General features: G+C 46.9%; 2 protein-coding genes across 2 annotated transcripts in view; both read left to right on the top strand.

Moving 5' to 3' along the window:
- The first annotated feature begins 332 nt into the window (after positions 1-332).
- On the top strand, positions 333-8,451 carry LOC142557281 (uncharacterized). The gene is made up of 2 exons (XM_075668998.1): positions 333-1,504; positions 5,619-8,451. The coding sequence occupies exons 1-2, from the start codon at positions 333-335 to the stop codon at positions 6,616-6,618; spliced, it is 2,172 nt and encodes a 723-aa protein (XP_075525113.1). The 3' UTR covers positions 6,619-8,451.
- Positions 8,452-10,749: 2,298 nt separating this feature from the next.
- The window catches only part of LOC142557285 (uncharacterized), a 91,157-nt gene continuing 90,780 nt past the window's right edge, over positions 10,750-11,126 (top strand). The window contains exon 1 of the mRNA XM_075669008.1: positions 10,750-11,009. Within this exon, the coding sequence (XP_075525123.1) occupies positions 10,928-11,009 (82 nt within the window). The 5' untranslated portion in view covers positions 10,750-10,927. The remainder of the gene's footprint in view (positions 11,010-11,126) is intronic.

The following is an 11,126-nucleotide window of genomic DNA, read 5'->3' as shown; positions in this document are numbered from 1 at the left end:
GACAACTGCTGTGAATCTGTCAGGGTGGTCAGGAAATTGGTCAGGGCCATGTCAATGCCTGCCTATGTAAGGGAGTCGGGCCGTTGGGCGTCGGTCAGGGCATTGGTTCTTTCTTCTATGAGGGCATGCTATGCTAGCACAGAACACCTATATGATGCTAGCAGTTGTTCTTTATTCTATGATGCTAGTAGCTAGTTGGACTGGAAGAGCGGACGGTCCGTGACTGCATAATCGAAGGAGCCCGCTGTGTTCTTTGTGCATATGTGTTGTGCATATGTTATGCTGCTTAATTTCAGGAAATTCAACAACGTTGAAGGTGCAGCGTTGCGACGATGTCTTTGATGATTTCTACGTTGCTACCTGGCATCACCGACACTTGTTCATCGTCAGCGAGGAAGGACTGTTGGCTCTGCGAAGAGGTGACGCAGTGGAATTTCTTCTTACGCCCCTTCTGTCTTAAACTGGAGGAGGAAGAGGCCGGAAACTTGTGTCTGCGGACTTTGAGCAACGCCTGGCGATACGGTAACGATACGTTTGACGTAGTAAACGGCGTAGGTTACAGCACGACCTATGCTCTGGCGTGCCTTACCCGTCAGCACAGATGTATCAAAAGGCTGAGCCTTGGCCATCACGTGTTCGAATCTCGGGGAACTCCATCTCAAGTCGAAACCGTAGTCGAAGCACTAGGACCAGAGAGCGCTGTTGAGTGCATAGAGATTTCCGGAGGCGCAACCCGTTACTGGAATTCATTGCTGAATGCTGTCGGTAGCGTTGCCGCTTTAAGGAGCCTGCGTATCGAAGACGCTGTCATCGACAGTAGCCTGGTATGGAGGCTCGCCGAACTTTTTGCGGCAGATAGAGGACGTCTGCAGGAACTTGTCATTTCCGCAAGCGAGGCGGTCCCTGACATACCCAGGCAGCTGATTTGTGCCATCGACCAGTGTGAAGCCCTGACTGAGCTGTCACTTGATGGCCATCTGGCGTTAGAGGCTACCACTGCCTTGGAACGACTTCTCCAGTCAAATAAGTGCATCCAGAAGCTTTCTCTGCGAGATAGAAAACAAAACCAAGCGTTTTTAAGTGCGCTCTGCGCTGGGCTTAGCTTGAACTTCTCACCCACAGAGCTACAATATGAATGTGCCAATTTGAACTTCGGAGAGCTGCTTAAGCTACTCACGCCCAGCCGAGTGCTGAAGCATCTGGTTTTGAGCGGCGACAAGTGCAAACCGGGAACGTTCGGAAAACATCATGGCATGGCGTTGAACATGCTTTTGGCGCACAATGCCGAACTTCGCAGCTTGGCAGTTCGACACTGCACTTGGACGCTTGATGCCGCTGAAGAAGTTGCTTCCGGGATATCGCTTAATGGCTCCCTGGAGCGTTTTGACCTTTCTCAGTGTCACATGGACTTAAACACAGTGATGACATTGTGCAGTGGACTTGAGACCAATGATACTTTGAAGCGGCTTATGTTTCATCCCGATGAGAAATTCTTGCCTGCACCGTAAGTATGAAAATTAATTGAAACTGTTAGAGCAAACGTAAACTGCCAGTAGTAGCAAACAATATTTATGAATGACAATTGTATGGCAGCATGAACCAACTTTGATGATCCGGCTAAATATTCCCCAAAACTTAGTGCAACCGACTACTGACTTGCTGTGGCTGTTATGGGTTTTGAGATGGAGGTTTCATTCCAACAAATTTTAAGAAACTAAAGGAATGCTAACACATGTTTTCGGTTTGTAGAAGCTCTACCATGTGCGCCTTGCTTATAAACAGTGGCACTTGGCAATTGCGAAGAATAATGAACACAAGATATGTTAATGTGACACTAAAGTTGGTGTGAAAATGCCGGGAATGGTGTCTTCAGCATCATTGTGACATAATGACACAGCAAAATTTGCTGATGTGTGCCACTAAGGCTAGCTACGATGATGCAGCTTATAAGAAAAATAAACAAGAGTGCTGCTTGTGTTCTGCCTGAAATGGGATGTGGCAGCATTAGTGATCACGGGAATGAAGCGAGCCAGTTTATTATGACATCATGGCACGTCAACACCCTGCGTACCAACACTGAAACTGGCTTATTTAAACTAGTATTATACCATTCTCTTCATGTGGCAACTAATTCTGTTCATTGAAAATTTAATTTCAGTACACTTGTATGTTGAGAATAATTTTAAAAAAAAGTGCAGCTCTAGAATGGAGTAAACATATTAAATTCAGTGAGTCGTCAAGGCTTATAGGTTAAAAACACCACACGAGAATTCTTTACAGGAGCATCAGATGCAAGAACCTCAACTATTTCATGCTTAGCATACCCATACTCAGCCACTTAAAAAATATGCTTGACATAAAACACGGTGAAAAACACTGAAATAAGTGAGCCCACTACTTGATGACATTGACATTGAGAGCAAACACCTAGCTGTCTACCTTCCAACTCATCTCGAAAGTCCAGTAAGAAGTGTTTCAGGATATATGCGGGGCATTTTGAATAGTATTTCCATCAGTGCTTTTGCTTTTGATACACGCTCTTTGTGCGCGCAATTGTGTACGCAGCACCTTAAAAGGGTTACTTGAGGTGCTTCGATGCACAGAACTATTTTTTCTGTGGTCCAAAGTTTTGGGCATTCACACAAACAAATGATGTCAGAAGTGTAGTTCCAGTACTCTTTTATAATAAGAGTCTGAACAGCACTGATAGTCACATGATACTGTAGCGACTGTCCATCCCTATATGTTGTCCCCACTTCTGGGAATCCGGTTACCTCGCCTTGCCTCCACGTGGGGCTCATTGCACCTTGCTCTTTCTTCGAAGAGAGGTGGCTGCCTGACTGGGGTGCCACCACAGCCATTTGACACACTGTGAAGGTGGTTGGCCAGCAAAACTGTGGTGTCACCTGATTCGATAGACTGGTGTGTTATAGTCTTGAACTGGGTCCTGTGTAGCCCGAGAACGCCGCTGTTGTGCATATTGACGTCGCCGTTCCTTTCGTCACTTATTGTATTCTCGCTGCTCTTTAGGCATCCTAACTTTGTGTGACTTGCTTTGGGCAGGAACTGCTGCGTCTTACCTAGCCCGAGCACGACGTTGCTGTGTATATTGATATCACTGTTCCTGTCGCTGCTCATCGTGTTCACGCTGCTCTTTGGGAGTTCCAACTATGCGTGGCCTTGCCGTAGCGCTATCAGAACACAAATGCAGGCTACACATGCATGCGTAATTATATAATGCACAACTGGCATATCCTCTTGTTTTGGGTCCCCTTTAGTCAGCTTCCATCCTCACTGGTTTGGTGTTTACCAGGGTGTCTCATGCTGCTTGCTATCCCCCTATTAGTATAAGCTTGGGCATTTCTGGTCCAGGTTTCACGCCTCGTTGTCCGTATGGGGCATGGTGAAAGCGGGCAAGGCTCGTAGAATGTTTTGCCTAAGCGCGCCTGTTGTTATCGCAGACAAAGGGCTGTTTGTCTCTGTGCTCTTGATGGCAGATATCAACTGCGCAAAAAATGTGCTTAACTGCGCATTAATTTCCTGTATTTGGCAAGGGGTCTTCTAGCTTCAGATGGAATTGTTCGACCGATTCATCATATAATGCTATGCATTAATATGTGATCTGACATAACCTTATGCCCATAAGCTGTAGTTATGTGTGAAGTACATAGCTAGTTCATATAGAGAAAGGGTTGTAGAACAAAAATAAGAGCAATTTTGGCACACTTTATGACCACACTTTTGACACACTTTTATGACTGCACTATTTGCATAGTTTCTGCAATGTTGCCTGCTATGTATGAAGCAGAGTATTAACAAGCCACCCCTCTACCCTTGTTTTTCTTGCCCTAGCTGAGCACATAAGACCAAGCCATAAAACACCCACTGTGAAAAATTTTACGGAACTGCCCTCTGAACATTGTGTTCTGGACTATAGTGTTCATGGGGCTATGTTGGCTTATATGAAGCAGCCCTGAGTGACTCCTCCCTGGTTTTCAAAACTTATGCTGAAGCCATGTAGTCAACCTTCTTCTATGGAAATATTAGTTCACTTCATTTGCCATGCCTACAAGTGGGCAAAAGAGAAGTGGGTATGTAGATTTGTAATAAGATAGGACATGTGGACATGTGAGTAAAGCAGTCTAAGGTCATCACGAATGTAGGGAAAGATATCGGCTAGATGGGTAGCTCAGGATGACCACAGTGAGTCGTAATCACTCACTCATCCTGTAGCTAGACGTGGAGCCTTTTGTGCCGGCATTCAAGCTGTCACAGCTTGTCCTCTCTCACAAGAGTGCTCCACTGGCATTAGAAGTACAATGAGATGGAAGGGTTGCTGAATTTTCACTATGTGTAACTCGTGTGCAGTATTGTTCAGTATTGTGTTACAAGAAACACAGGAGAGTAGAGCGCCTGGAGAATTCGTTCCTGTTGCAAGCGGGCATTTGCTCAGCTTCATAGCAGACAGAAGTGTGCGTGGTGGCGTTGGCATCTTTCGATACCCTCGTACAGTTAATCGACGCGACTTCTGCTGGAACATGCTGCTAGAGTGCCAGAAATGTGTGAGCCGCACTGTGCATGTTTAGCAGTCTGCTAGCGAAGAGGTTGGTGGTGCCCAACTTGAAGCAGCTAGTGATTTTTGCAAGGGCTCCCCGTGGTCAGCCTTAAAAGTCATGCCTTGCAATATGCCCGTCTTTGAGAGGGAGAGTGTTTATGCTTTAAAGGGACTGACAACCAATAGTCATGGCACCTTTCTTTTTTTAATGCATTGGAAAGCTTACCGGTCAGAATGTCTAATCATGAATTGTCAACACAGAAAACGCTGTGGAATGTTTTTTTATCTGAGTTTTTCTATCTGCATTGAGGATGTAATCATTCACAGGAAGCAGGCTGAAAGTAGTGATAGGTGAGCACAATAGCGATTATACGCTGGCATTAGTGGCAGGCAGACTACAAGTGTGGCTATTACAGGGAGAAAGTATTATTTTATTTATCAAGTCAATGTTCCTGCGATTCATGTTTTCCGAAGTGTTAGTATTTCTGTGATGATAGGTCTGTGTTTTCGTGGTTTCCTGTTGAACTGCTTTGGTATTTAACCAGTCAAAACAAAACCAATCGGATTGAAAATGAAACGACGCTTTTACATGGGATACGCAGTTCAGCGTGTTCCTGTAGCGATGCGTGCGCTTTTGATTTCTGAAGCATAGAGTAATGCGCAAGTGTCTAATAATATAGCAACTGCAATTGTAAGCAATAATTGTGTTGTACTTAGTAACGGCCAACGTAGACACAGTAATCTTGTAGACTACATCCAAAGCACCAAGATTTTAACGCCAGGCCTCTCCACTTACTGGTTTTTGAGACTTCCTTTGCCAATTTAAAATTGTAATTACTACTTATATCGCAAACAGCGTGCTGGGTTCTATCACTGTAAATCATGGTCACTTCATTTCCATTAGCATCTCACAACACATTCTGGCCAGTTGTCAGTCCCTTTGAAGATTCTATAGCAGTGCAACCAATATTTGCCCTTCATTACAAAATAGCGGTGGCATTCACGTCCTAACATGTGTGGTTGGTCAAAAAAGTGCAACAATACAGATATCTTTTCTTTACAGGATTGGTTTGTCTGGAAAGCTGCTGGCTGCTCGATGCTTCACTCGTGTGGTCACAACTTGGCCCGAGGTATGTGTGGGGAATCTCGCAAGAGCCATGAAAACGCCTGCGCTGTGCCCGCCAGAGCTGCACATCAGCACCTCCGGGTTTTCCGACACATCTTTTGCGTGGCTGTGCGCAGCTCTTGGCTCCAGTACCATAAAGCACCTCTCTGCGAAATTCTCCAACTGCGACTTCAATCCGGCGATGCAGTTGCGTGATGCAGTCATTGCCAACTGCTCCATCAAGACGCTTGCATTGCAGGAGGACAGCATCGCTACCGACGTGTGTTTTGTTGTGGCAGAAGCCCTGGAGAAAAACAGAACAGTGACCGAAATTTCCTTCAGCATCAACAACCTAAATGAGAGAAATGTAAAATATCTCTCGTCAGTGGCTACTGGCAGTGATGTCTTGGAAAAAGTGTCGCTAAACTGCATCACATCAGCACCGTGGTTTATGGACCACCTACGCAGCATTTCTTTTTCGCTGAAGCACAACGGTACACTAACAGGTTTTTACATCTTCGAAGAGAGACGCCGCATTGAATGTGTAGTTGCTGAAGTCAAGGACAGTGTAGATAAGAATCGGAGAAAGTGGAACTGCGCGCTTCAATTTGTTCTTGAACCTCGCATCAACAAGTGCTGGGCAGAGGCATTTGAGTCACTGCAAAAAAAGCCTTGTTTTCTCCCACGCATTGCGGCTGCCGCAGGAAAGTCATCGGAAGATGCGTCGAGACTGGTCAGATCGGCCGAGCGTTTCATTGCAAGAAACTACCTTTTAGTAACTGAAGTGGTATGTCGAGGTGTCACTTGTCATCCTCATCAGAGGACTCAGGTGGACAGCCTGAACAGCGACTGCTGGCTGGTCATTGGGCAGTATCTAAGCGTGTTCGATGTGCTTGAAAAAGGGCCCACATTTGCAAATTCAGGCTCTTACTACGGTTTGAAAAATTCTGTCCACTAAGGAGTTTAACTTATCCATCTACGACTATACTGTAGAGTGAAGAAAAAGAAGTGTAGGAGCAACCGTATTCAGGCACATGGTGAAAAAAATAAAAGGCAATAGAAGACAAAGAGAATGACTGTGCCGATGTGTGGCGACTCGGTGCATCATGATTGGGCCTGTGTATGCACGTGACTAAGCCAATGAGTGATTGTCTTGTGGTTCTCTGAAGGTGCGGTGTGCTACTATAGGGCCAAGTGTCTGGAGCGTACGCCCAGAAAGGTATGAAGAGGAGGTCGGGATACAAGAGAAGCGAGACGTGCACCATAAGCCAAGGAGATTGCGGTGGACATCACTGGAGACCCCCCAACGACCCGGAGCAAGTGACAAGGCAGCCAAATGGGCACTGCTAAGAAAGAGTTCCTAGGCCGCCCGCCGTTCTGGGACTACCAGAGATCGAGGGTGCCTGCGCAAGTGACGAGTGCTCGGTGCCGAGCCTGGGCTTTCATGGTTGCCTCGGCAACCACTAGGCAATGCTGACCCTAGCATGTGTCTTCCCCGCCTGCCACCTCATGCCGCTGCACCTGCCTGTCTTAGTTCACGTGAACTGACGTAGGTGAATGTGTTGAGCCTTCTGTTTAGCAACTAGTGTGCCACAGTTCTCTAGCAGTCGTGTAGAAACGCATAAGACTTGAGGTGTTGGTTTGTCGTGCTTGTTTCATGAGCATGCTTTGTGCCGGAGTATGTTTTAGTTTGTCCTGTGTCATATTGTAAATACCGATGAGTATGCTTTGAATGAGTTGCTCCACTGGGCCTCCTGTGTGTGTTGCTCAATGCACTGCACATCGCCAAGCATGAGAAATGTCTGCTGATAAAACATTACAGTAAAACCTTGTTAAACCGTACCCATTTAAACAGTAGTTTTGTTTGAAAAGCAGTAAAGTCAAATCCCTGACTCAGCGGCCATTGAGGATAATATGTTTTGTATCCGCATAAACCGTACCAGCTTATTGCGTACGTATCGGTTAACACGTAGTGTTTCCACTTTTCATCCGGCAAACATAGCGGTGCGTCGTCTCCATTGGGCGGCTCAGCAGAACAGCAAGCCTCGGAGATTGGAACAACGGCCTCCAAGCGCCCTGTGCGTTTGCTCGTGAAGCCACATCAACATCATTTCAGCACCGTACCAGAGAGCGTTGTGGCAAGGTTGTGGCGTCGTGCAATCGAGGACTTGCGTCATGCCGAAGCTCGGATAAATAAGACGCAAGGTGTTCAGCATAGAAGTTAGACATCGTTCGTGCTGTCGAACATGACACGAAGAAGTCGGTGCTGGCATGCGACAGGGATCTGCTGTTGACTACGGTGTGTGGCATTTGGAATGTGAAGTTGCTCGGCAGCGCTGCTGCCGACCGCAAAGAGATGTTGGCCACCAGGTTCGACTTTTCGCCATCGTTGCCTTTGTTGTTGCCGAAGTGTGGACTAGCGACAGTGATGAGGACAATACGGAAAGCGACATCACAGGCTATTCAGGCTCGATACCGACAGTGGCAGAATCTGCGCATTACTCAGCCTCATGAATGCAATCGTTGCAACAAGAACAGCACCCCGCAATGAAAAGGTGCCCCGTGACTTCTGCAACACTACCGCGCCTGTGCGCAGAGAATATGCAATGCCAACAAGGAATCTGCCATGTGAGTGTTTGCCGAGAAGAAGGGGCTGGCTGAAAAGCTGGCTCACAGCTTCAGCAAGTTTGAGGCCGCTGTCGTCGCTGCTATGCCGCCGCGGCATCAAACGAAAATAACACCTTTGTCGCACGAAGTGAATAAATACTGCATATTTTTTTTTCCCTTTTCATCGCACTCTCTCTTGAGTTCCGTTTTTGACAGGTAAGTGGCCGATCTCATGCTATTTCGGTTATGCAGTACTACCGTTTAGTACATACTTTTTCCAAGCTGCGGTCAACTACGGTTTAACGAGGTTTCACTGTACATACACCCCTGGACCTCTTCTAATGGTTGGAGGATCCTAGACAACTACATGCTTGAAGGAAGTTATTCAAACATGTTTCTAAATATAGGCAAACTTGGCAGCAGCAATCGTTGAAAAAGTTTCGTCATCTAAAATCAATTTCTTGCTTGCAAATCTCGGCTGATTTAGGTTTTTTTTTTTTGCTGCGTCTAAAGATAAACCATCGATAAAGTGCACGTTTCTCCCAAAAAGTACTTGTGTGACGTGCTGCATGTGCTCTCCCCCTTCCCCTCTTAATGGTGTAATCTGTGGGATTTTTACCAATTTTATGTTCGCTAGTTAGCAGGTATGCGTGATAGATTAGATTCTATCAAGTCATCAGGCCCAGGTCAATACCTATGTGTTCGTGACATGGACAGCAGGTATCGTAACATGCCAACCTGGTGCTTTTTATCTGCAAAGTTTGAAGAAATGAATGTACAGTCGCGAACAGAATATTACGGACCATGAAATCTAAGAAAAAGCTGAATATCTCCGCAACCTCACTGTCACATATAAGAGGGAAGATGAAATAAAATGGTAGACGAAGAAAGGTTTCAAGAAGACGACGAGGATGACGTTAAGAATGACGTGGATTAACCGAAGACGAAAGAAGATAAAGAAGAAGTTTCCAGTGAGGTGACAAGAGATGATTGGTGGAGAAGTATCCGGTAAGATGGAAAGCGACGATTGGTGGAGAAGAGAAGAAGACTAAGAGAAGGATTACGTGGACTAACAAGAAGGCTATAAAAGGGCGAGGAAGGGCGAGACACAGGGGGAGAAGAAAGCAGCGGAGACTCGGCGGGTGAGGGACGGTTCGACCGGAAGAGAGCGACGCCGGCTACTGCTTCGGCGTGCTCGTGTTCTACGGCTTTGCACCGCAGACTTCCTGCCGTTCCTGAGCCCGTTCCGGGGAGTCCACGGAGGACGCCACCACCTGCTACGGCCAGGGGTGTCTCTACCGCTGTCACCTTTCTTCCGGGTGGTGCCCCAACGCCAACATCATCGGCCACACCTCCACGGGTGCTTGGACCGGGAGCGTGTACGACGCAACCAACGACGCCTGCCCTCGAACGTCGAACACCACTCCGACGCCGGCTACGGGACCCACATCACGCCACATCCGCACCGAACCAGACGTGAGCACGAACGCCAACCACTCTCAATAGAACGCTAGTGGCAGTGTTACCGGTTCGTGTGTACTGATAGTTTTTGTATCTTGTGTGTTAGATTTGTTAGGTTTGTGTGCTGTTGTTCGTGTCGCGTGGGTGGTATTAAATGTGTATCTGTGTGGGTACGCCTGTCGCCTAGTCCATTCTTTCGGCCAGAGTGTTCTCCGGAGGAGATCCGTGACACTCACAACGCAATCTGGTATTTGCATTTTGGACCTCGACTAGAATATGCTAACAACGTTGTCGTGGGCAGTTTTACTGGTTACTGCTATAGGCTGCTCCGGAATTGAACGTTTTCGGAGATCCCGTGGTCCATTTTATTCTGTCCGCAACTGTACATGTCCACATTTTCAGATATGGAACTTTCATCTTTCTGTTACTGAACTGTTCCTGTGTTGATGGTGAATAACTACAAGATTTAAGGTGGGTGCTTGGCTTAAGGCTAAATAGCTACGTAGTGAAGACCAGTGTGTTGTAGCTGTACTGCCATCCTTCCACCTGAAGGAGAGCTCTGTGTTTGATCCTAGGCTGGTACACGAGAACACCGCTGATTTCTGAAACTGCAGCAGGAATGTCAACGTTTTCTTTTGACTTAACCCAGCAGCCATTCTGCCAGCCGCCTTCTTCGGTGCTTGTTGTTTCAGTTCCACTCGGAAAAGTTTCATTCCGGTTCCGCTCCGGAAATTAAAAAAAGGAAAAGAAAAAAAGTCGAAACCATCTATAAAAGTTTTCGTTTGCGTGCGCAAATCTTCGAAGTAACTATAAAAACAATGTTATTTTTTTTTTTCAGTAAGTGAATTACACATCCCGAGATCAGGCTCAGCGCCTAGGCACTGCACATGATTACTTGATTCAACCATAAAGTTTCTCACTATAACACCTAGAGGGTAATCTGGCGCCACCGTCTATGGGAGTTCCTTAAGGGGGCACCGTGCCGTCATGGGAATGAAGGTATGGGGAACCAGCGCTGGAGTTTTCACGACACCTACAGCGCCGCCCTGGCGGTCAGAGCGTTCACAACTCAGCCGCTCCCGCGGACAAAAATTGCTACTGGTAGTGGCGTTGCGTGCGCTGAAGTCGAAGGAAAACAAAAGGACGCCGACGGTACTGTTGCGTATACAAGAGCCACAACTACGTCGGGATGAGGGAGGATGTATCCTTCTGCGCCTTTCCATCTAAACCCTACGAACAAGAACGGAGGCGGTGTTGGATACAAGAAGTCATGCGAGCGGAGTAAGTTCCTGTCTTGTCGCCCTGTCAAGTGGTGTCGGGCTGGTTTCTAAACCGAATTTCGCGTGTGTGCTTGTTTTATTCGATAGTGAAGACGGTCAGCCGTGGCAGCCAGTACCA

The sequence above is a fragment of the Dermacentor variabilis genome, chromosome 9, assembly GCF_050947875.1.
Source record: "Dermacentor variabilis isolate Ectoservices chromosome 9, ASM5094787v1, whole genome shotgun sequence".
Lineage (NCBI taxonomy): Eukaryota > Metazoa > Arthropoda > Arachnida > Ixodida > Ixodidae > Dermacentor > Dermacentor variabilis.
The sequence above is the reverse complement of the archived record's forward strand: the minus strand, read 5'-3'. Positions and strand labels throughout refer to the sequence as shown.

Bases quoted from the DNA above. Each gene is read 5' to 3' on its own strand.
- LOC142557281 (XM_075668998.1), top strand. From the start codon at position 333: ATGTCTTTGATGATTTCTACGTTGCTACCTGGCATCACCGACACTTGT. The intron at 1,505-5,618 runs GTAAGTATGAAA...TTTTCTTTACAG, and splicing joins GAGAAATTCTTGCCTGCACC to GATTGGTTTGTCTGGAAAGC.